General features: G+C 35.5%; 1 protein-coding gene across 1 annotated transcript; it reads right to left on the bottom strand.

The window, feature by feature from the left end:
• Nucleotides 1-854: 854 nt before the first annotated feature.
• LOC149085127 (uncharacterized) lies at nucleotides 855-22,809 on the bottom strand. Its single transcript, XM_089232941.1, has 3 exons — nucleotides 22,561-22,809; nucleotides 11,602-11,676; nucleotides 855-4,404 (listed from the first exon to the last, which is right to left on the bottom strand). Exons 1-3 carry the CDS (start codon nucleotides 22,621-22,623, stop codon nucleotides 2,803-2,805), a joined length of 1,740 nt encoding a protein of 579 aa, XP_089089067.1. The 5' UTR covers nucleotides 22,624-22,809; the 3' UTR covers nucleotides 855-2,802.
• Between the last annotated feature and the right edge of the window lie 1,770 nt (nucleotides 22,810-24,579).

The following is a 24,579-nucleotide window of genomic DNA, read 5'->3' as shown; positions in this document are numbered from 1 at the left end:
ATTGTCGCCAAAACCAATTAAAATTACTTCAACGAACGCAGATTTAAATTATGTATTGCAAACAAACGACTAAATTTCTCTTAAAGTAGATGACCAATTTGGTCTATTCTAGGCTTTCAAAATCTGGTGAAATGGGCAAGTTTTCGGCAAGTTTGACCGATTTCAGCCAAGAAGGGTATTTGCAGAATTAGCGATTAAAACTTTTGGCAACAATTTGATTTTGAACTTTGCCAATCTTTCAGAGCTTGTAGCTCGCCATTAAAACCAGATATTTCGATGAAATTGGATGTCACCGTATATAGCATTTTTTCTGTACTTTCAAAATATGTGCTTAGTTTGCATGTAGGTCTTTCAGAAACTTCACAAATTTTGGTTTTTCAGACTTGATGCATTTTTCCCCATAATTGATTATCCATCATAACTCAAAAACAGTTTGAGATAGGACAGGGTTGGTAAGTTGTTTCATGATTCACTTGGGCTCGTCTATCACTCCCTTTCGTTTGGCAGAATAGGTCGAATTCACCCTGTATATTTCAATTTATATACTTTATATCTGTATGCCGGAGGTAAAGGGCATCCCCAGCATGGCCCAACCCACATGGGTAAAACGCTTATATCCAAGAAGGGACAGAGCCCGGGCCCTGTCTGGTCTGACAGATGTAAAGGGCACTGTCCATTTTCATCAATATTAGGATTACGCTATTAATTTGCAGTACTTTCGTTATACTACACATTAGGTGTAGGAAACAGTCTTATTTTTATAACTAACAGATATTCACTTTATAAAACAACCTGCATAGGAAGAAATACTAAAAAAAAATCATTAAACAGCTCTCCTGTAAAATTTCCTTTTTGTGACATGGTTCCCTTTACTTCCAGCATATGGATATAATAAAAAGTATAAGATTACAAATAACTAAACACATTGAAATTTTCTGACCATTGTTTATTTTCTGATGACTGTTCATAAAAATATTCTAAATCTCTTCTATTAACTAATAAAAATGTATCTTTAAAATAAAAAAAAACTAAAGAAACTTGTTTCATACTGATACACAATAACTTCGAAAATGTCAAAGTGAGAAAAACTTGACTTCATTCCAGTCAACTACAGTGAAACCTGTACAAAACAATGTCAAGAGACTGAAATGATTTCCCATTTTAGACAGGTTCCATTTTATAAAGGTGCTTATCAAAGCACTAATCATCAATGGGACTGTTGATTTGTTTCGATCCTGTTCAAGACAGGTTTCTATATCATATAGTGTGTGTCTTAGACAGGTTTCACTGTAATTTGAATAAATCAATGTCCTAAAAAATGGTCATTCAATACTTAGAATTTCGTGCAATTTTTTAAATCCTGGAACAAGTGGAAATTTTATCATTACTGGAATGAAAAAAAAACTGAAATGACAGTGAAATATCTTACCATGAAAAACTACATAATACCAACCAGAGTGAATCCAGAGTGCTATCACAATAACATTGACTCAGACTGACAAAAAAAATTACCAATTTTTTGTTTTCATCTTCTTTAAACATAGGAAAGTTAAAAATGACTTTGAATTGTATTTCATCCATTATGCTCTTAATGGCTAAGTCACTTTAAAAAAGCTCAGACGTGAACTTATTTTTTACTTGGTTAATGTTAAGACCACAATGACCAGCATTGAGCTAACTATGATAAATTTTGTAAGATGAATTGGTGAAAATTCAATAACATAATCAACAGTAATAACAAATATATCATCAAAACTAACATTTTTAAAAAATTGAATGCATATGTGAACCTAAACTTCCAGAATAGATTTTAGAGCAACATTCAACATATTGCGATTTTTGTACTAATTATACAGACTAATCTAAATATTTAATTTTCAATCCCTCACTTTTAAATTTTTGGGACATGCAGTCAATACAATTTCCCCCCCCCCTACATGCAATGGTTCTTGAAAATAAAATTCAGCTTTGTTTTTTCTACCACTGTATACCTGTTCTTTACAAAACTCTAGGTTTCCTCTTTTTCCAACTCATTTAGTTACAATATCGCATACAAAAAAAAAAGAAAATCTTATTGAAATAAATTGTGTTTAGGCTTTAACGATCAGTAGCCATAAAAATATTTAAAAAATTTACACAAACACTAAGTTATAGTATAGTGCAAAGTCATTTTCAACTTTCCATTGTCAGATAAGAAAACAAAAATTAGGTATTTGCAATGAACCTATATGTATCTTTAGACTTGCATAGACACGTATCTGTGTTCTGTCAACAAAAAAAAAAGTTCAAACCTTTGAAAAAAAACAGTTAAACAAAAAGTTGGAATGCAAAATAATGCAGCAACCAAAACAAAATTAACATCTTGAGACTGGTTGCACATAACAAGCTTCTTTCAATCCCCAACTATGCAAATAGAAAATATCTTTCACAGGTGTGCTTATTATTAGAAGAGTGGCATATGTATGGAAGGCATTTTTATATTGGCTAGCCCCACAGTCAGAAGTATAAAGTAGCTTGCCATGCACATCCAGCCTTATTACTTTTAATGCTATATTAAAAAAAATAAATCCCCAGATTAAATTCAATTTAAATCGGTTCCTTTCTTTTTTTAAAAAAATCCCACATGAAAACACCACCGGTGTGACATTGTGTGTATCTATATTTACAAAAATAGTGAATATGACTGTAAAATGGGAAAGCTACTTTTTTTGCATATTCCTGTGTTTTATTCAACACATTGTTTTCACAAACAATAAGCAATGAGCAATTCAGTCATACAATAGGACTTTTTCTTTTGCTCCATCAATCAATATTTACATAAGGCAAAATTCGTATCGTCTCCTCTGGTAAAATTGTATTTTCAGTACATTCGTGCCATGGTTTCCACGAACCGTCAGCAGAATAAGTGCCATTGACGAACTCCCATTCTTGTGAATACTTATCAACATCTTCATCTGTAACACTTCTTTCAGGCGGTGGTTCATAATCATCAGTCAAGTCTATTTCATCTGGATTGATAGGTGGTAGTTTGGAAAGAATTTGTTCGATTTCTTCAGATACAGGATCTGTAAAAGGTACAGAAAAATCTTTGTCTGGTGTTATCACAGAAGATTTACTTGGAACATTATCACTAATGGGAGACGAAGCTCTCTCAACAGTAACGCTTTCAGGGTCACTGTTAGACGGAGATTCGGAAGTGCATGACAGAAATTTTTTCATAAGTTCAGATTTTGATCTGAGAAGCTCAGCAGAGGACACAAAATTATTCGGTGAGGTCTTCAAAGGAAAGTTGTCAGCTTCAGCTCCCAAGTCACGCAACTTCAACTGATTGCTAGGATCTTTTCTGGCTTGTAGTTCTTCTATGAGTTGCTGAGTCGTTTTAACTTTGGACAATTTAGCACCAGAATTTAACAAGCTAAATTTATCCCTAGCAGAATCTGATGAGATTTCAGATTGTCTATCAGGCTTTGAATTTTTCTCATTATCTTGTTTCAAATAGCTAAGACTCTTAAATGCAGAACTTTCACTAGGCAAAAGTCTTTCTGGTAGCTCAGGAACACAATCAATGCCATTTTGTGAGGTCAAGTCATTTGAGGAATTGTCACATAACACTTGCATTCGCACTTTCTTTGCTCTGTTATCATGTGCATCCTTCCGCAATCTTTTGTTAGCAACATTGGTTTTAGCTATATCCAATGAGGAATGAGCAGTTCCTACTACAAGGGGAGGTCTTACCAAGTGTGCTGGAGAAATCATTTTATCATGTTTTCGCACGCTTATTGATGCATCCTTAGATGTCTGCATTGCACTGGCTTCGATATGCGGACTACAAGAACGAGAGCTATTTAGATGAGCAGGACTAATACATCTTGGTTTTGGTTGAGGTATAAAGTCCATGTTAGCTGCTCCAATATTACTGTTGGCATGTTTAGCAGCAGCAAGAGCTGGGCTAACTGGTTTGAAGATTTGGCTGCAAAAAAGACTTTTATTTTGACTTTCAGTTTTATCACTACGTATTCCTGCTTGACTATATTTAGCTGGAGCATAATTTGAAGGTGTTAAAGACTTGCTTGTTCCCTGAACTTTTGCTGTCAACTGTGGGCTGTTGGAGGCACTAGAATAAAAAGGACTAGTTGAATGCTCGAACGCTACTGATGGACTTGTATTTTTGAGGCATGGGCTTCCTGGCACTGAACTACATGGTTTAGTAAACTTATCACCAATTTTAAATGTCCCAGTGTTACTGTGTGTGTTACAGCTTATCATCCGTTCTCCATTAACAGAATTGTTTGTTTGTGGCAGGAGCTTCCTCCAGCTTTTAACAAGATCCTTTGCTCTGCGTGCAAGTTTTTCATTGCTGGTTCTCTTCCGAAGTTCATTGACATATTTCCCAATTCTTGTTTTCTGAAAAAGAAAACATTAAATGAAGCAAATTTTTTCAAACATGTATATTAAAAACATTCATGCAGTTTCTGTGTGATTTGAAAAAATTTGGTTGAATTTTTTTTCTCCTCAAAAACTGAATATAAAAGCCAATCCCATCCCCCTTCCCCCAATACAGGAGCAGAGTTTTGAATAAAGTCACTTGGCTTATACCAAAAAGTACACACTGTATAACAAATTTAATTTTGTTGTGCTTAGATTATGATAAAGACAAAGGCTGATTTGACAAGCCTTGTGCCTTGAATCTAGTTTTGAATGGCTGCAAAGAGGAGCTGGAATTTCAGAACTTCAAAAAGCTGAAGGTTGGTGCACTATTGAACTACTAGAATATTTGAGCCAAGTTTCTGAAAAATACTTACAAGTCAAATCATGGTATGGGATCACAATTTTTAACAGAATCATTTTGCAAACATATCTGCAAAAATTTTAGTAGGTAAAAAAAAAATTAGTTCAACCTTTCAATCAACAAAGACTGCAAAAACAGTTAATTCATTACGGGAAATTCAAATTATTTACAGGATACAAGGGTTGGACAGGTCATCGTGGCAACTAAAAAATTAGTATTAGCGACTAATATTTTCTATGTTTGATAACTAAATTAGGATCTGGAGGACAATACAAAATTTTTAGAATTTATATCAGAGTATCAATAACAGTCACTACATTGAAGTCAAAAGAAATATTTTTTTTACCTGTTTTTCATTTAAAAAAAAAATTTTAATGCCAAAAAAATTGTTCTTCCACCTAGATCTTTTTGCTATTTGTCAAGCCCTGCGGGAGATCAAGGCCTACAGTGGTAAATTTGAGGGAATGGGTTGTCAGGAACTAAAGGTTGGATAGAGGTGGCAAAATTGTTATAGCTCACAGGCAACAAACCCATAAATCCAGTGTCTTGTACTCAGAGGCTGGTTTATGGGTTTGCCACTTTATAAGTTGACAAGTACCATAACTTCATCATCAACATCCACATAGGACTTCAAAATAATGCAGCAGCTGGCACTTTACTGTTCTTGAATCTGCATCATTGTACAGTTTCTCGACTATAACTAAAATACCTGCTTTACAGAAATAGTTCCTGATCTTCTGTAATAAAACTTATTTCTTATCTTTGCTAATTTTATTGAAGAAGCATCAAAGAAATCTACATCCACACTTGTATATTAGAATTTGATTTTCAGCATATGCACATGAACTATGCAAGGTTAAAAATGCTTGAGATTTTGAATTACACTTTGATCCATAGGTCGAACAGCATTTTGGCTCATTGGCTATTCAAGTGCTTTTGTTAGATTAATATTGAACGATTGGATGAGGTTTTTGCAGATTTAAAAAACCAGTAATTCTTCTAAATTTAGTTAAGTGATGAATCCATTGGAAAAAGCAAATAAAGGATTAAAATCTTGACCTGACATTTCCCGCGAAAAAAATATTTTTACAGAAAAAAAAGAAATTAAAAATCAACCATCTCTCATATCTAGGGACCTTGTCAGTACTGTTTTAACACTCCTCCACAGGTTATCAAAATGATTGCACATCTGTTCAAGCCAGAAAAACTAAGGTAAAAAAGAAATGTACTTATTGTATGTCAGGATTTCCAGACTTGGATATTGAAAAGTTTAGCATATAGTCTGTCACAAACATATATAGACACGCAGGGTTGTTTGGTTTTAACCAAGTTTTTTTTTTTAAATAGCGCTTGGTTTTTTTTTTCAAAAAATCACATAAAAGTGGCTTAAATGTAATTTTTTTTTCCCTTGAAAAATATACTGGTTCATTATTAGCCAAAATTTTTCATTCTTATCACATTTTCTATTGTTAAATTACATTCTGATGGTATATCCAGGGGTGGGAAGTGATGAAGAGCAGTTTTGGAGAAGCAAAGGATTCTGAGAAGTTTTGGAGCAGATATTTATAAATTGAAGCAGCGAAATTAACTTACAAGAATATTTTCGTTACTGCTACCCTTTTCAAAATAAAACAATTGCACTGTCTTTTATCATTAGAACTAAAATTTTTATGCTTTAAAACTTCTAAAAAAAATGCGCATTTACTCTCTTAAAAACTAAATATGCCCTAAAACAAAAAATATGTCCTTAATTTTTCATTCCTATCTCAAATAACATTAGTTTTAGCAAAATAATATAATAAATAGTATTGATGCTGTCTAAACTATTTTGAACCATTACTTATTGTATGAACAGAAATTCCTCATTTACAAACTAATCTCATTGAACCAAAATTTCCCTTTTGACGAAGTTTTTCCCCTATAAATTAAGAATTGATGTGCTGCCATCTATAGGTAAAAATACCTAGCCAAGTAGTATATTTAGCTTTGAAACGTACTAAAAAAAAATAAGATAAAATGCTAAAAATCCCCCATTTACCAATTTTTCCCACGAGTTACCATCACAGACACAGATTCAGATGGTTAATCTATTTACAGCCACACAATGTGTCCTTGAAGGACTAGTATTTTCATGCTCTAACAGTTCAATATCATTGCTGATTAGTTGAAAAACCTAAATTAAAAGATTTTTTACCAAACAGCAACAACATTCCATTTTTAGTGCATAAAAGTCGTAGCCCTAACAGCTCTCCTCAGAGGTGGGAACTCCGAAAACCAGTATGAAACAGGATTGGAATAGCAAGGAAAAATTTATTGTTCATCGAAAATCATGAAATATGCAAAATATGCCTTAAAATTTTGAAAATATACTTTATCGCATAAAAATAACGAAATATGCAAAAAAATATAAAAAATATGCAAAGATACAGAAATCCCCCTAGTTATCAAACATCTTTCATCAGCTTGTTTTTTGTTTTCTAGTTTTTGGTGTTGACACCTTGTTTGAAAGAACGACTGTCATAAAATTTCACACCAGTCTATTTAAGATGACACTATTTGCTGTGTGGAACAGCAGTAGTTTAAAATAGGCTAAAAACCTTCTATAAGTTTTGAATTTTTTTATACTCAGAAAAAAATTGTTGCAAAATGGGAGAGAATTTCGGAGAATTCAACACTATGTTTGGCGATTCAGCACTTGTTATTTGGCCATATTAGCGATTTAACACTTGCTATTCGACAAAGTTGCTAAATTAGCATTCGTAATTCGGCTGACTTGCTCTTTTACTCACAGAATGAAATTTTTTTTCACAGAACATCAGGATTTGACATAATGACAATCAACTATAGTAATTTCTGCTGCTTGAAGTGGCAACTTTCTTTTTTTTGAAATGGAAACTCACATTTTCGCTTTAAAGCTGAAAGACCCTTACAAACCATCTTCAGCTGCACAATCACGGTTATTATCAGGGTCTCGCGATGGAAAGCCTGATGAGGGGCCGATAGTTTAAATAAGGGGCCACAGTTATCCCAATCTGATTTTCGAGGTCAAGGTCGAGCGTGGGAACTTGCTGGGAAAATTTCGAAATTGATACAAAAAAAATCTGTTACCTTCTCTCTAATTTCACAAACTTTTCTGGACTTCCGGCAACTCTTTCAACGAGAGACCAGATGGATTATCGGTTCGACATGCTCGTTTAGCACTTTTAAAAAAACTGTCTTGGGGTAAAGCAGCGAAGGGTAAATAAATACTAAATATTTTTTAATGAAAATTTTCGTTCAAATGTAATAAATATCTCTGTGGTGCTTACAAAGCGTGAAAAGCACACATGGTTATATAGCCTGCGAGTTTTTTTTCCCAACACTGTACTTTACAGTGTAGTCAAACTACTTTCCAACAGACCACGTTTTTTCAAGGCCACAGGATAACACGACTACAGAAGATAGGAGGTGGTGGTGCTGAAAAGTACAGAGGAATAAAACACTCTCTTCTCTGAACGAATCATTTAGCGGAGAGAGCAGGAACAAAAATTTTTTGCCGCCCGAATTTTTTGCCCTTTCTAAAATTCCAGGCATACTGGGGCAAAATTTGATACTTTGGCAGTTTGGCGCAGAAAAATTTGAAAATACACTATTGGAGCGATGTCAATTTTAGCGTAGTGCGGCGCAATTGGTGCCGAGTTCTCATCCGCATATCTTTAAATTGTATAAGGCGATTTAAGTGGCTTTTTTCAAAAAATCCTTATGAAAGTGACCTCAGCAAATAACTCATACGAGAGCGACTATTAAAGTTTCCGGATTTGAAAAAATGGCGATCAGAATTTTTTTGTCACAGTAAATAAAAGTATATATTTTTTAATGTGTAAAGCTGCCGACAGATGGTGCTTGAGTTCTGTTTTTTATAGCTTTGGCAAGCTTTTCTTTTGTCTTCTCTTTACCTTTCGTGTAACGCTATGGAGGTTACAAGAGAGAATTTCAGAGCCATGATTTATTATGATTTCAAAAGTAGACTTAAGCAACAAGAAAGTCTAGAAAGGCTTTTCTACATTCTTCTCCTCGTACAATCGTTTATGAATCGTTTGCGGAATTTACACGTGGTCGAACACCCCTAAAAGACAAACGTACTGGGCATTCACCGACTGCAGTGACTGATAATAACGTCGACCTAGTGGAATCGCTAGTCAAAATGGATCCACGGGTGACAAAGAAATTAAAGCATTCATTCGCTGCAAATTTAAGTAATATTACATCAGCATTTATGACTGAAAAAAACTTTGCTGCCCTTGGATACCTCACAATCTTTCTGAGGCTCAAAAAGGAACAAGATTGAAATGGTGCCAAGAAATAGTCCGTTGATTTGAGAATGGCAAAAGTCGACGTGTTCATGACATTGTGACGAAAGCTGGATATACCAATACGATCCAGAAACAAAATGCCAGTTCTCATGGTGTTTGGGTGTTTCCAAATGAAAATCCACTAGTTAAAGTGAAAAGACCTAGGAGCGTTAAGTGGAAAATGTTGGCCAGTTTTTTCCCCTATCGAGCCATGTTGCCACAGTTGTGCTGGAAAATCAAAAACTGTCAATGCAAACTGGTATATGGCAGTATGCCTGCCTAAAGTCTTTGAAAAGTTGAAAGAAAGAAGACCGAAGTCAGGCTTACGAGAATTCTTACTTCATCACGACAATGCATCTGCGCACACTCCGATTACAATGGAATTTTTGAAGAGTACAGGTGTTCAATTGGTCAATCATACACCCTATAGCCCAGATCTTGCTCCCTGTCACTTTTCCTGTTCCCTAAAGTGAAAGAAAAATTACGCAGACAAATTTCGAAAATTTCAATATACAGGGTGTCCTAAAATTCACTCTGTAGAACTAGAATCCTCACTTGTAAGAGATAAAAGTGACGAAAAAAAATTGTAAGTTACACAGTGACCCTATGACCTATATTTTACAGGTCAAAATTATTTTTCTCATAATACTTGGCTATTTCATCGTTTTAATAAAGATGTTTTGTCAAGCTTGCTAAAAGAACCCACTTTGAAATTTTTAAATCGTAAATTTGTTATTTTAACATACACTATGTATCAATGAAAATTTTTTTTCTGGTTTTTTTTTTGGTCAGCTTAGTTACACACATAGCTTCCGGATAACAAAAAACATGCTCATTTAATCATTTTTTTTCTCCCCCACTTTCATTTTCTGTTCAATGGGACTAATTAGACAGTTATTTATACAGTTCACAGCTGATTCGGAATGGTTTTTTTATGTTTCTCACTGAGAGGTTCATACACCAAACATTTGGTAAGCAGACTTTCTTCAATAGCAACGTGCTGCTTGATCATCATGGCACTGTTTTTGCAATTGTTCCTTGCATCAGAAAAGGCACTGGCAAGAGGGCACCCGACACCTCTGAGCATCTTGTGGCAGAGTTTGCGAGTATATTATCGACCTGGGCTACCATATTCCACTGCCATGAAAGTAGTATTCCACAAATATTCACAGTTTTTTAATCATGACAACTGATAAACAAGTATCACTGATTTTTCGTTCAAGTATTCACATTAAAATTCACAAAATGCAAGAAGCTGTCAAAAAAAACACAATGGTAAAAAAAATGTTTGATGAAATCTGGGCCGAAACTAGAGGGGAACAACTGTTCCGGATGCCAAATTTTGAGAGGTGGCAAATATCTGGAAAGAAAAATAATTATAAAATCATTTGAATTTGAAATGGAAGGGGCGGTAAAATCATGTCTGCCCCTCCTCACAAAAATCTGGTTAAGACCCTGGATGAAATGGTTTTTAACGATAAAGAAACAATATTCTCATAACAAAATACAGAACAAGAGAAAAAACATTACTACTCACTGTACTTGGTCAGCCGCATTGAGTGTGAATTTTGGCATACACCACTCCCATCCGAAATATAGAACGAGTGAGGAACGAGTTAAAGGAAGAAAAAGAGAATTCCCCCCAATACCCATGGTTCAGTGTGCCAAATCAGAACCAGCTATAGTAAAGCTCAAAAAAAACTTTTGAACAAAAACTATTTATTCTCACGCTTCTGCAGAGTAAAACAAGACAAGCTGAGACGAACTTCACCAAAATCTCTAAATCATTTCTCATGATGAAAGATAGCATAAACTCTGAAATCGTGGTCTCAGAGGAGCAAAAATTCCAACTTGAGCACAAACATAAAACATGAAGTGAAAGGATAGTCGGTTTCTAGCGATTCACCATGTAAGTTTTCTGGAAGGACCAATAGGTACCATCAGAGGGTTTGTAAAACTTCCTTAAAAAGGGAATTTTCCCATTTACGACATTTGATGTCATTTCGAAAGGAGAAAAAAAAGAGGCTTCCTTCCCACAAGAAATTCCTTAGGAATTGTTTTCATAAGTGGGGATTTTTTTTTAATGAATTAGATAATTTTTAGGAACAATTAGAGATTTTTTGTGATTTTCGTAAAAATTTGGGAGATTTAAGAACTTTTTGGGAGGTCGAGGGATGAAGATAAAATTCGGGAGATTCCCGGAAAATTCGGAAGACTTGGCAGCTATGCTAGTGGTGTAGATGGTAGCATGCTTGCCCGGTATGCAAGAGGGCCTGGGTTCATGTCCCGGCGGAGATGTGATGACTTTTCTTTTCGAGTCCACCTCAGTATAATACCCGGAAAATAACTGTTTCCTCAACAAGTTCTATCTGACAGTATTTCTACACTTTGAAAACACGAGGTCTAATCTGATAAATCTGCCAGTTGAAGAAAACAATCCTTGGAAATATGTTTCGTATAAGATCAGCATAGATTACTCACCTCTAGAGTCTCTCTGGTGATAATAGTTTTTTCCAACATAGAAATGACTTCAAAGACAGTAGCCATATCCACAACCTAAAAAAATTCAAAATACTATAAATGACTAACAAATACAAAATCAGTGGCCACAACAGGCAAATTACCCAACAAGTTGTCTGGAAAAAATAATGGAAAATGCAAAAAATGTAGAAAAATCAATATAAAAAAAAAAAAGAAAAAACCCATGGATCACTAAGATATCAATATTCAGATACCTTTGATCGTTAGGGTTGCCATAGCTAACCATAATAATTATGATTATATGTGGGTAATTATAAATGGCCATAATTATCACAAAAAATACACCAACGCATCGATGACAGTGAATAATAGGGATCGATATATAGGTGAAAGCCCAAATTTCAGACATTGGCCGGGTCAACTAAGCTGGCCAGTTCACGAAGTGGCCAACTTCGGTCTTTAGCAGTAACATATACATGATAAAATATAATAAAAGAATTATACAGAATTACTTAGAAGACAGTCTATAAAGACAAATTCACTTTGTTCCACAAGATCGCACATGCAAATTTTTTGAAAAATTGTAAAAGGATTGGAACACCCATTCAATTTCACATTTAAATTTCTGAGATTGTTAGAGGAAAAAAAACTTTCAACTAACAAAAGATTTTTTCGTGATTTTTCTGCCTCGGCTAACGAATACAGATTCAGTTAATAAGCATTTTCAATGATATTAATGCACGGACTAACAAAATAGCTGTGTCGTGAGCTGAATTTTTACACCAATCAGAATTACTGTCCTTAAAGCCCGATTAACTCATGTCCACCTCCGAATATTTTTTTTCAGATGTACCTTCCTACACTTCTCTTTCTGAAATTCTTTGAACTATTTCATATAAACTGAAAGATTCAGCTAAAACAGAAAAGGAGCCTATGATTTCAGTGTGCTTCCTTTCAGTGCAAGACTCTTAACACATTTGCATCATAACAGCAAATCGAATTTTCCTGGCCATTATCACCAAAGCGCATATATTTTTTATGCATAAGAACAAAACACTAGAGTACCAACATACTGTATAAAACTGTTAAATTTAATTTTTCAAATTATTTTCAATGTATATCTTCATTGAACTAAAAACATTATAAATTCTTTGTGCACGCCATTTTGTTTTTCGCTTTTTTTCATTTTGAAATATTCCAACTTTATACAATAAAAAAATTTTGGTGATATGGGCCAATTTTCCACTTTTTCGAATGATGCAAATGGGTTAACATCAAGTTGAACAGTCCAGACATTCTAGGAGCTTTATCTTTTTAATCTGCATGTATCAGACACAGAAATCAGCTGACAAAATCAGAAATGGATGGGAACACTTACGAATTTGATTGGGTTGTGTCAACACGAGCTACAGTAGGACTTCATTTACTAAAGCTGGTGTTAGTTATGTACACTCTAAAAAAAAAATTTAACATCTCTTTAAATTTTGAGCAGAAGCTCGAACAAATCAAATGATTTTCCCCATAGGAATCTATGGGGAAATCAGGTTTCGGCTAGCACACAAATGTGATTCTGGAACAAATTATCTTTGTTAGCAAGGAACTTAAAAAACTCTCAGGAGTATTTAAAAACAACCTAACACAAAAAAAATCTGTTTTTCATTTCACAACAGGGAAAAATTGGTTTCTTTCACTTCGCAATAGGGAAAAATAAGTTATTTTTCTTGGCAATAGAGAAAAATGACAAAGGATTATGGGAAAGGTGTGAAAAACCAGGAAAATTCACCAATAGGATGTGAATCTTTTTCCTTTTTCCCAGGGTTGTTTGATTTAAACCATGTTGGTTTTAACCAGTTTGGTTTTTTTCAAAAAATCAAATAAAAGTAACCTAAATACCATTTTTTCCTAGAAAAATATATTGGTTTATTATTAGCCAAAAATTCATTTTTACCACATTTTATATTCTTGGGGACATTCTGATGGTATATCTTTAAATGGCATAAGATGGTATAAGTGGCCTGAATGTATATATATTTTTTCATATGAAGCATCTTAGTTATTTAAAATTATTATACAGAAGCCAAAATTTCTCATTCTTACATTTTCTAACCTTTGGCTACATTCTGATGCTCTATCTTTAGCAAAATCATGAATAAGGATTGCATCACACATCTAAATGTAATGGTGTATTATCGCACAGGGTTTCTTTTTCCCTTCGCAAAGCAGCAGCAACAGTAATGACACCATCATGCTAGGGACAGGTAGTTCTATAATCCAATAGACACCAGCTGTCCCTAAAGGACAAAGACTAGTGTACTAGTAGTTAAATTACCTCAGACATTTTCCTTCCCATAAGTAGCACATTTCCTACTGTATATCTCCCAGTCTTAATATTCAATAGTTTTTTTTTATACTTTTACTGTTAAGCCCAGTTAATCAAGGTTCTACTATATAGTAGTAACAGATTTATGAAAAATAATCAGCTATATGTAGGGTGATTATAACATGGTCCCCACAAGGGGTGGGCTGACAAGGCTCCAGCCCTGGGGCCCGAAACAAGTTTCAACATTTTGCTTTTCACGCTATAAATTCATCATAAAGGGGGCCCGTGGAAGTCTTGTCTGGGGCAACTCGAAAGATCGCAGTCCGGGACCCTGCTTCAGGATGTGGGGAGCCATGGATTATAAAGTTTTGATTCCAAAACTATACAATAAGTACTGGTCAGAATGACTTGAAATTTTACATGGATAATCCTGAAGCAATAGAAATTTCTTTCGCAAAAGAAAAAAAGTACAAGTAGGGCAAAATGTGCAAGTAGACGACGCTGTACTTGACCAGCAGTATAATCTATTTTGTGCAACACATCATTTCAGCACTTCCACAGCATCAGTGTGGATATGGATAGAACAACTTCTATCAAGATGCACGTTGTAATACCAGCAAAGTAGCTGCTGAAGACCAATTTTGACAACAGGATGACAGGACACGTGGCCAGCCATCAGTTCACCTGACCTTAACCCTTGCAACTTCTGGCAGTGGTGGTGGTGGTGGGGGGGGGGGTCACCTAAAAAATGCTATGAACAGTGGTCGCATTGAACACATGACCATGGCATACATCTGCTGTTGAACAAGAATATTTTTGTGCTTTCACCTTATAGGCAGAAAACACGGTGGACAACATATTTAACATTTTTTGAGTAAGTTATTTGTTTGATTACTTCACTTTTTTGTGATGTTTTCATGAATTATGTAATCGTGTAATGCTATAATTAAGTTATCATTTTGCCATGAAAGCCTATTGTTTCCATTCTGTGAGCAAATTTCCCACGTGTTGGATGTCATTAATTTTACATTTTTAAGCAAAATTTCATTTTTCATTCAGTTTTCATTTTTTCGCTTTTACCAAATAAAATTCCATTTCTTCAGGAATATTCATGTCAATTTTCAAGTCATTCTGACAATTCTTTTTTTTTTTACAGTATTTTGAAATTAGAACCTTAGTTATAATCACCCTGTATATCGTAAATCGCTAATTAATCTGATTATGCTTCATTAAATACATTATATTCACCTGATCTTTATTATAGTTTTTGCAAAATAGCTTCCTAATTAAACATACTGAAAGTAACTGGAGAAAACATCTTTATATTATATATGATTAATAACAACATTAAAAGAATTTTCAAACACAAAGTAATCCATTGAGTTAAGCAAAAAATAATTAAATTGCAAAAGTTGGTTTTTGTTAATTAATCAATAAATATTTCTTACTAATATGGGAATAGTGTTAATTACATTAATAAACATTTTATTTTAATTATTAGAAGTTTGAATGATTGTTCAGAATTTTTGTTTTTAATGTTAATACTATTTAAACCAAAAAAACCCTTTTCTAGTTTTTTCAAAAAAAACGTTTTTTATCATCAACTCTGCTTTTTCCCTACAAAGGGAAAAAAGCTGTTTTGGTATCCTTAATTTTGCACACGTAAACAGGATTTTAAAATCCGGTTTTAGGAATGTTCCTGTGGTGAGATTTTGGATGTTGTTCAGTAATGATTTCTGATTAAGAAAAAATTTACAAAACTTCCGTTGCAATTTTACTTGGGTTCATCCACAAATTACCTGGACTAACAACGTTGAACTGTCAGTTTCCCTAACAGAAAAATATTAAGAAAATTAAAAATTTTATTTCGGAACAAGATCATAAAAGGCGTAAGAAATTCATTTACATCCCGCTGAATGTAACGTGATCATCAAAAATGTTAGAGATAAAAAAATTATAGATCAAATTCCCGAGATGTTATGTACACTGATCCTTGGCGAAATATGTGCTTACATTCAAAATGTGTGAAATTTCTCTTAAATACCGTTCAATATTGTTGAACAGCTCACAATTTTTCATGCATAGATACTGGAGTATGGGTATACCTGAGGGCAGGGACGGTCTTAGACCAAGTGGCACCCTGTGCAAAACCAGCAATCGGTGCCCCCTCCCATTCAGGCGCTGATCCACGGTGATGTGTCGGAGGTCATAATTTATTGTTTATTGCTAGTCACTACTGTTCCCTAAAAATATAGGACCGATTCATTTTCCCATATTATCTATTGGGAGATCTTTCAACATGACACCCCCTCTGGATTTGCACTTACCGTCCTCGTAGTTTAAATTAGAGAAGTAATAATTACCTTGATAATTACTCTAAATTAGAAGTTGGCTAAATTAAAGTTATCTGAAGTTTTTTTCCCCTCAGGAAAATTTATAACAAACAATTTTTTAAATATTTCTTGAGGCGTATAAATGTGTATATATATATAAGTACGAAGATCATTTTTTTCCACAAAAACGTGGCAAACACCTTCCCTCCATTCTTTAAAATTTCATTATGAATGGATGAAATTTTCTCATGGGGGGGGGGGGGGTTATACACCGCCGCCGACTATACTGTCTTTTTTTCTCTGACAGAAACTAGTGAAATTTGTATCTGTGGATTATACACAGGAAAATACAGAAACCAAGAAATGACTCGCTTTAAGATTTTAAGATGCTTAAAAAATGTTACAACTTGAGAAAACTAATACTGTATGACAAAAATAAAATAAAAAATTTCACTAGGTTCACCAAATTTTCATCTTCATCAAACTCATATTGAGCTTTTTTGGCTTCTCCTGAAAGGCAGTTGGCATGTTTTGTCAAGCAATCCCAATTTTTGGTAAAGAGTTTTTACTGAGTGGATTGTGGTCACCACTGGCTGACCACTCAAAAGCAGAACTACTTTTTAGGCTACTACTAGTTTCCCCCACACCAACTCTGAGACTATATATCACCATATGGCAATTTCCAACCAGTGGAGTTGGGTGGGAAATGAAAACCCCATCCATCAGTGGTCGCAACAGGCCCGGTAGGTAAATCTAAAGCAAGACCGTCACAAAATATTCCCTTGAAAATCCCCCCCCCCACCTACGTTTACAAATTTAAAGTGTCAGCTACAGTGAAATTATTCTCTCACAGACACGGATACCTAAAACTTTTTTTTTTGCATTTGAACAGCAATCAATAGCACAATCCCACTTGAAAGTCATAAAAAACGGGACAATACAATTGCTTTCGATCTGACTCCACCAACATAGATGTATCTAGTTTCCTACAGTTTTGCTTTAAACTGATGGTTATCAACCTCCTGACTCTTGAAGGAAAAACAACTTACATTATAAAATTCGGCACAGCCTTCAATGTAATCGGTTCTGAAAAAAAAGTTTATGGTCATACAAAGGTGAGCTTATTGTAACTTTTTTTTTTACTTGTTTTACATCTCTCCTCCTAATGGCAATAAAAGACAACCGAATCTGCTCGTGAAAAATTCTACTTTTCTTTCAGATATTCTCTACACAAGTGTTTTCATTTCCTAAAAACAATGTCAAAAATCGTCCTAGTTCCCAAACTTTTGGATTTGTAGTACCCTTTGTATAGGATGTCCAACAGTCTAAAATAAAGATTGGGTTGTGTACAAAAAGACCAGATTGTTAAAATAGGGAAAAGGAAGGTGTGTCAACTCTCTTCATGAAAAAAAAAATAATAATGGGGAGAAATTAAATAAATAAATATTACTTTTTACAAAGACAAACACTTCCATGAAGACCAATCACTTTTGACTTCTGGCGTTCATGCCTTTTATGTGTGAAATATAGGAAATTTTTTTGCCTTGAATCACAACTTAAGTCTACTAACATCTACAGTGCAGTTTAATTAATTTCAAGACAATGGAATAAATCTATTTGGTGAGATGTATCGTGTCCCCCTTCCCTGCCCCCAAGTAGCTTACCAAGGCACAAAATAATGCTACTACTACTAAACCACACATGCACCTCGTCCATATTCCTCTGCGGAACCTCTAACGAATTGGTACATGCGGGAATGTGTGTGTACGTGTAGTGAAACCTGACGTGAAGTTTGTTTCTGTGTAATGCTTGTTATGTGCCATGCTGCCATCTGCCACCAGTTTTTCTAACTGTGAGTGAAGTGTAATGATTGAATAATTTATTGTTTTAGGCGTGTTGCTCTCTGTGGCGAGACTTTTTTAATGGGGAGATCAGCTCGCATTTGCGCCTCGAAGTTGGGAACCACAGGAAACCAACTTCAGCCGACCACCACTGTGGTGAGGTTCGAACCCGGATCCCCGTGATGCGAGTCCATCATTATGACCACTCGACCACAACAGCGGCACAAAATAATGCTGCAGAGCATAGTTTGGGAACATCTATCCTAGTGAAATAAAACAGAGCCAAACTTAGGCAGGTGCGAATGGTACGGTTACACAGGGCCGCTAAATTTTAATCACTGCAAAAACAGGATAAAAATACTTTGATTTTTTTTTACACAAAGAAAGGGAAAAAATATATTCACAACGTTACTGACTGAAGTAATTTTTGATACACTGAGTTACATACGAGTTGACAAGGGGTAACTTGGTTACCCGTACTGACAACATACAATGAAGCTAAAACTAAAAGTCACTAGTGAAATTAATATTGGTATGTTAAACGCACGAAAATAAAAGAAATGCATGCATAAAAAAAATACATATCAGCAACTCAAGAAAATACACGCACTGAGTATAAAAAATAGAGGTGGCGGACAGGAATTTATTTGTAAAAAAAATAAGCAAATCGCTTCGGTGAAACAATTTTTGTTTGTCAAAAAGACAAAGTTTATGTCTGAGTATTAAAATAAGTTTCAATATTTGGTATGTTAGCAATGTATTGTTGAAGTCGTCGTTTAAAAGCAGGAAACTTATATTTTACAATTCAATAGGTAAAGTGTTATAAATTTTAGGAGCAATGTAAAAAACATGTTTGCAAAAAACATCTTTTCTATGTGAGGGAATCTCAAAGACCACATGAGGTTGTCTCAAGGAAACATTCATTTTGGGTGTGCAAAGATTTTTGTTTTTGTGCAGAAAAATTGCTTTATAGAAGACAAGCAATCGTAGGTTTAGGATATTTATGAAATGTCATTTGAAGTTGAGTATCTTAAAAACTTGAGAAATTTGAATTGAATAGTTATAATTGGTAATAAGTTTGTCTTATAATCGCAGCCCCATGTAAGTAGACTTATTGTAATGATGCATGAACCCAGGCATAATAAACAGAGCGCAAGAAAGTGTGATGATCAATTCTTCGCAAATGGTAAAACTTGTACAAGAAAAATCTTGAGTTTTTTCGTGAGGAATTCAACATGAGATTTCCATTTCAAATTAGAATCAACGTAGATACTGAGATATTTCCACGAGAAGACCTCTCCCAGATATTGACAATTACAAGCATGAAGTAAACAATCTTTTGCATGAGATTTGAGTTGGGACTTCCCCCGAGGCAAAAGTGCATAAATTTAGTTTTGTCAAGGTTTAACCTCATATCATTCTGAACAAACCAATCGTTAATAATTAGAAGATCTTGCTCAATTTGAGATATCAATGTAAATTGATTGTTGCATGAATAAAGAATTAGAGTCATCGCCATATGTAATAATTTTACCAAAAAGTTTTAAAGTACAAAAATCATTGATGAAAATAATGAAAAGCAATGGACCCAAAATAGATCCCTGAGGAACTCCTCTACCAATGTTCGAGTAAGAACTAAATGAATTGTTAATTTTAACATTTTGTGTTCTATTTCTTAAGTATGATCTGCACCAAAGAAGTGGTTCACCTAAGACACCAGCATAATACAGTTTACTAAGTAAAATTTCGTGATTTACAGAGTCAAATGCCTTAGAGACATCAAGAAAAATAGCTACAGTTTGTTTATTTCTATTGATGCTTCTGTAAGTAAATTTGCAGAAGTTTATTTAGTAAAGCATATTGGGTACTGCGTCCCCACAAAAATCCATATTGATTAGGAGCAAAGAAATTGTTAGGTAAAAACCTAACAAGTCTGATTTTCATTGTGGATTCTATCAGTTTAGAAAAAATTGGTAAAATCGAAATAGGATGATAGTTGCTCCAGATTTGAAAATGGGAATCACAGTAGCACATTTAAACGAACAAGGAAAGCTATCCTTAAGCATTTACTTATGAATGATGGAATTATTTATAAAATTTGTGAGAAATTGTACATTTTTTAAACAAAGATTTTAATCATTTGTGTATGACTTCAACTTTTTCACAAAGCAATAGCTTAAAATTTTGTCCTAGACCTCTTAAATTTAGGCATCGAACCCTTTGGCAAGGTGGTTCGATAGTCATTCTTGGGTGCCAATGTAAACGTGATTTGTTAGATGGGTAGAAAAACGGTGCACGAGTACGCAGGATCCTGGTCCAAAGGAACTACAAATCTTAAGACTCATTTCTTACGTCAATATTTAAAAAAAATATGTAGAATGTTGGTGATTCGATTCAGTGTTTTGAATGGGGGAATTGAGAAGCCGCACACAGCTCAGTCAACATCATCTATAGCAGACGCTATATCTGCTATAGATGGTGTTGGCTCAGCCCTCTGGCCATCACTTCAAAAGAAAATAACCTCCTGTTTTTTACTCCCGGCAACGCAGGGAAACTGCCTTGTTAGCAGAAAAATGGGATGATGGAGGGAGATGACTTTCTTAATTCTCTTTATTTTTCCCTCATTTTGTAAACAAAAGAAAAACTAATAAGTCCTGTATCTCCAGGAGGGTTAAAGAAAAAAAACCTAGTATGTGCGTATTCTCAACACTAGTTATAACAGATCTACTATAACTGGTGTTGGTATTCTTATCTTCACGGAAATCTATATACAGTATGCACTTTATGTGCACTGCTCATCGACTCAAACCTTGAATTTTTTTTCTCGCTGTTACTTTTCATATGTATTCTGCACGGTAATTTTTATTAAAATACCTTAAATACATAAAAATAAGAAATAATCCTTAACTTTCCTAACTTGTTTTGGCGCCCCCTATAATTTGGTGCTGTGCTGCAATTGCACTGGTTACTGCTTTAAAACCGCTACTGCCTTAGGATTTTTAGCTCGTTATGTCAAAATATTCAGTGACATAACTACTTCTCTCTTAATTTTCGTTCATAACCACCCTGAAGCTTACCAACTCAAAAATAAGGAAATCAAATTTGGAATCCGAAAGATACAAAGGTCTATGAGAGCATTTGCCTTGTGTGATGTTGGCCAGAGACAGTGCCGTCTTAACGCATAGGCCCACCCAGTCATGGCCCACAGATCTCGAGAGAATAGGGACCTCAGAGAAATGATTGAATTTTTCAAAAATTTGCCAGGTAAGACCTCAGAAAAATCACTTGGCCCATGATGCTCTTAGGACGGCCCTGGCCGGAAATTATGAAAGACCCCCCCCCCCCCACCACTTTTACAACAATTTTTTCCGACGACAATTCACAACATTACTGACCTACAGGAATAGGCAGAGATAGACCTGAAAGTCTAGGGGGACACAGATGTCAATTCATATATACACATATGCATGAGATCAGCAGACTCCACCTTTAATGCTGGGAGGGGGGCAATGTATTTCCCCCGCCCTCCGTATCTCTGCCAATGCCTATAGGTCAATTAGTTTTGCGAGAGGTGCAAAAATTTGTTTTTTTTTAATCGCATGTAATGGAGTTGATCTGATCTAAGGTGCATAGCGTGGTCGCTTGTGTTGCAGATAGGCTCACAAGAAAAGGGAAATAAAAAAACGATATTTTATCATTTGATAAATATGGCATAGAAGATCACAAGAGGTGTAATAAATACATTAATTTATTTACATCCCACTGAATGCAATGCCATCAAAAAGGTTTGAGATAAAAAAAATTATAGATCAGTCCTGAAATGTTTATGTTCACTGTTCCTTGACAAAATATGTGCTTATATTCAAACAAAATGTGTGAAAATTTTCTTAATTACCGTTCAATATTGTTAAACATCTCAACTGTTCATGCATAGATATTGGAGTATGAGTATGGGTATTTGGCTTATGTCAAAGTATTCAATCACATAGCTATATCATTGGAATGGCTTCCATCTACATCATCACTCTTATTTTTTGTTCAAAACCAACGTGAAGCTTACTAACTCGAAAATAAGTGAATCGAATTTGGAATCCGAAGATGATACAAAGGTCTCTGAGCGCATGTGCCCCGCGTGACGTTGGCCGGAGCTTATAAAAGAACCCCCCCTTTACAGCAATCATTTTGGTCGGCAGTTCACAACATTACTGACCTACATGTCCGCCGCCTTTAGCGTTTTATACGATTTAGCAAAATTACGATTGATCAATTAAGAACTTAATTTCGCACCCCACACTTGGAATTACAGTTGCGAGAGGTGGAAAAATTGTAGAGATTTTTTTTTTAATCGCATGTAATGGAGTTGATCTGATCTAAGGTGCGTAGCGTGGTCGCTTGCGTTGCAGATAGGCTCACAAAAGGGGGGGACCAAGAAATGCTATTTTAACATTTGATAAACATGACTTACATTGTACTCCTTGTCAATTGCCCGTAGTAGCTTGTCCTTTATTTCGTATGGTGAGGTCTGCATGGGAGGACAATGCTTACACTTATTAAAGATCTTTCCTTTCGCGCCCAGCAATCAGCTACTGACAATACTATGGCGGACATAGGGGCAGCAGCGAGGCCTGATGGGAAATCTCATCAACTTTTCCCCCGTCTCGACGCCACGCGGCGGAACGAACCGCCGCTACAACTGCTGCGCACCGGCGCTCAGGACCTGCTTCTCTGGCCCTCTTGGCTCGAAAAGTCGATTTTTGGCGACTATTTCACATTTTGTGTTATCTTCCCGGCAGCCGGTTTGGCATTGGCTTATCATCGTTCCATTTTCATTCGTTTCCTGGATCTCGTCGTTGAATATTATGGAGAGTTATGGTTTTTTTGCAACTACACACACACACACAGAAGAGAAATGCTTTTTCACATCATGACCGCCGACCAGTTTCCAATCCTTACTTAGCTGTTTGTTGTTCGAATTTCGAGGTAGAAAAGAGAGTAGACGGTCGCCTTTGCTATCCACACCTTGAAAAAAAAAATTTAATGTTTTTGAACTCGGAAAAAAAAAAATTCCCACATCTTTAAATATTGTTTTACTTGCTAATTTTAGACAAACACAAGCTTTCAAGATAACTTTCTTGAAAACTATCTTTTAACTCATAAAATCAAATTGTTGAACTGTTTGAAGAACACTGAGTGTTGATTCCACCTTCGTAGGCCTCCAGTTAGAATATACAAATACAAGGACACAACAGGCCGGCTGAGAAAGATGCCCATAACAAATATGACTGTCATATATTTCAAAAATACAGCAATCCAATTAAAAATGCAATCATAAAAACTAATTAGAACATATTTACGTAACAAAAAATTAATTGCACTTGTAAATATTAAAAACGTTAAACCTATACTAGCTAAACATGGCGACCTACGTTAGAATATTGGTATGAATATCGGCCACGGCCGGATTTGGACAGGTGCGACCGCACCGGACAGCTAAATTTTAAGAGCCGCAAAAATGGGATAAAAGTACTTTGATTGCATTTTGATTTTAATGTTTTTAACGAAGCAAATAAAAATTCGACCAAGACCTCTAAAATTCAGACATCAAACACTCTTCCCCGGGGTCAGGGCCGCAAGTGGGGGGGGGGGAGGCAGGCTGATCAGGTCATTACCTCCTAGAGATACTGTATCTCTAGGAGGTAATGGTCTGGTGCCCCGTTCTCATGGCCAGAGGGGCCACAAATTTCGCCCGCTAATCTCACCTTCACATTACAAGGGGGGGGGCGTCCAAATGCGTGCTTGCCACACCTGATCAAGCATCTAGTTGCGGCCCTGCCCATGGTTTTCACAGAATCCCCCCCCCAAGCCAAGAGAAGGATGCAAGTGGATCTAGTGCCCCGGGTGCTGCATCAGAGGGGGGAGCGCTAAATTCTTTTTTTTAAATTACTCAAAATTTGCAAAAGAGGTAATTTTAAAAGAAGGTAAAGGTAAGGAAGAGGTAGGCATAATATACTGCCGCTGTGGTGGTCGAGTGGTCATAATGACGGACTCGCATCGCGAGGATCCGGGTTCGAACCCCACCGTCGCCATAGTGGTGGTCGGCTGAAGTTGGTTTCCTGTGGTTCCCAACTTCGAGGCGCAAATGCGATCCGATCTCCCCATTAAAAAGTCTCGCCAGAGAGAGCAACAGGCCTACAACGATTAATTATTCAATCATTACACTTCACTCGTATTTAGAAAAACTGGTGGCAGATGGCAGCACTACACATAACAAGCATTACACAGAAACAAACTTTACGTCAGGTTTCACTACACGTACACACACATTCCCGCATGTACCAATTCGTTAGAGGTTCCGCAGAGGAATATGAACGAGGTACATGTGTGGTTTAGTAGTAGGCATAATATACTGCTTGTTTGCCTTATAATACATAACATTACTTGCCTGGCTGAAAGAATATCTAGTTGCGTCCCTCGGGTAAACAAT

This window comes from Pholcus phalangioides, unplaced genomic scaffold (genome assembly GCF_987345545.1).
Source record: "Pholcus phalangioides strain wild (caught in Gottingen) unplaced genomic scaffold, Ppha-v1.0 ptg000007l_1, whole genome shotgun sequence".
NCBI lineage: Eukaryota > Metazoa > Arthropoda > Arachnida > Araneae > Pholcidae > Pholcus > Pholcus phalangioides.
The sequence above is the reverse complement of the archived record's forward strand: the minus strand, read 5'-3'. Positions and strand labels throughout refer to the sequence as shown.

What these genes read in the sequence shown, in the direction of transcription:
- LOC149085127 (XM_089232941.1), bottom strand. Translation starts at nt 22,623, where the DNA reads ATGCAGACCTCACCATACGAAATAAAGGACAAGCTACTACGGGCAATT. An exon ending in CAATTGACAAGGAGTACAAT is followed by an intron (nt 11,677 to 22,560) that starts GTAAGTCATGTT and finishes GAATTTTTTTAG; the next exon opens with GTTGTGGATATGGCTACTGT. An exon ending in TCACCAGAGAGACTCTAGAG is followed by an intron (nt 4,405 to 11,601) that starts GTGAGTAATCTA and finishes TTTCTTTTTCAG; the next exon opens with AAAACAAGAATTGGGAAATA.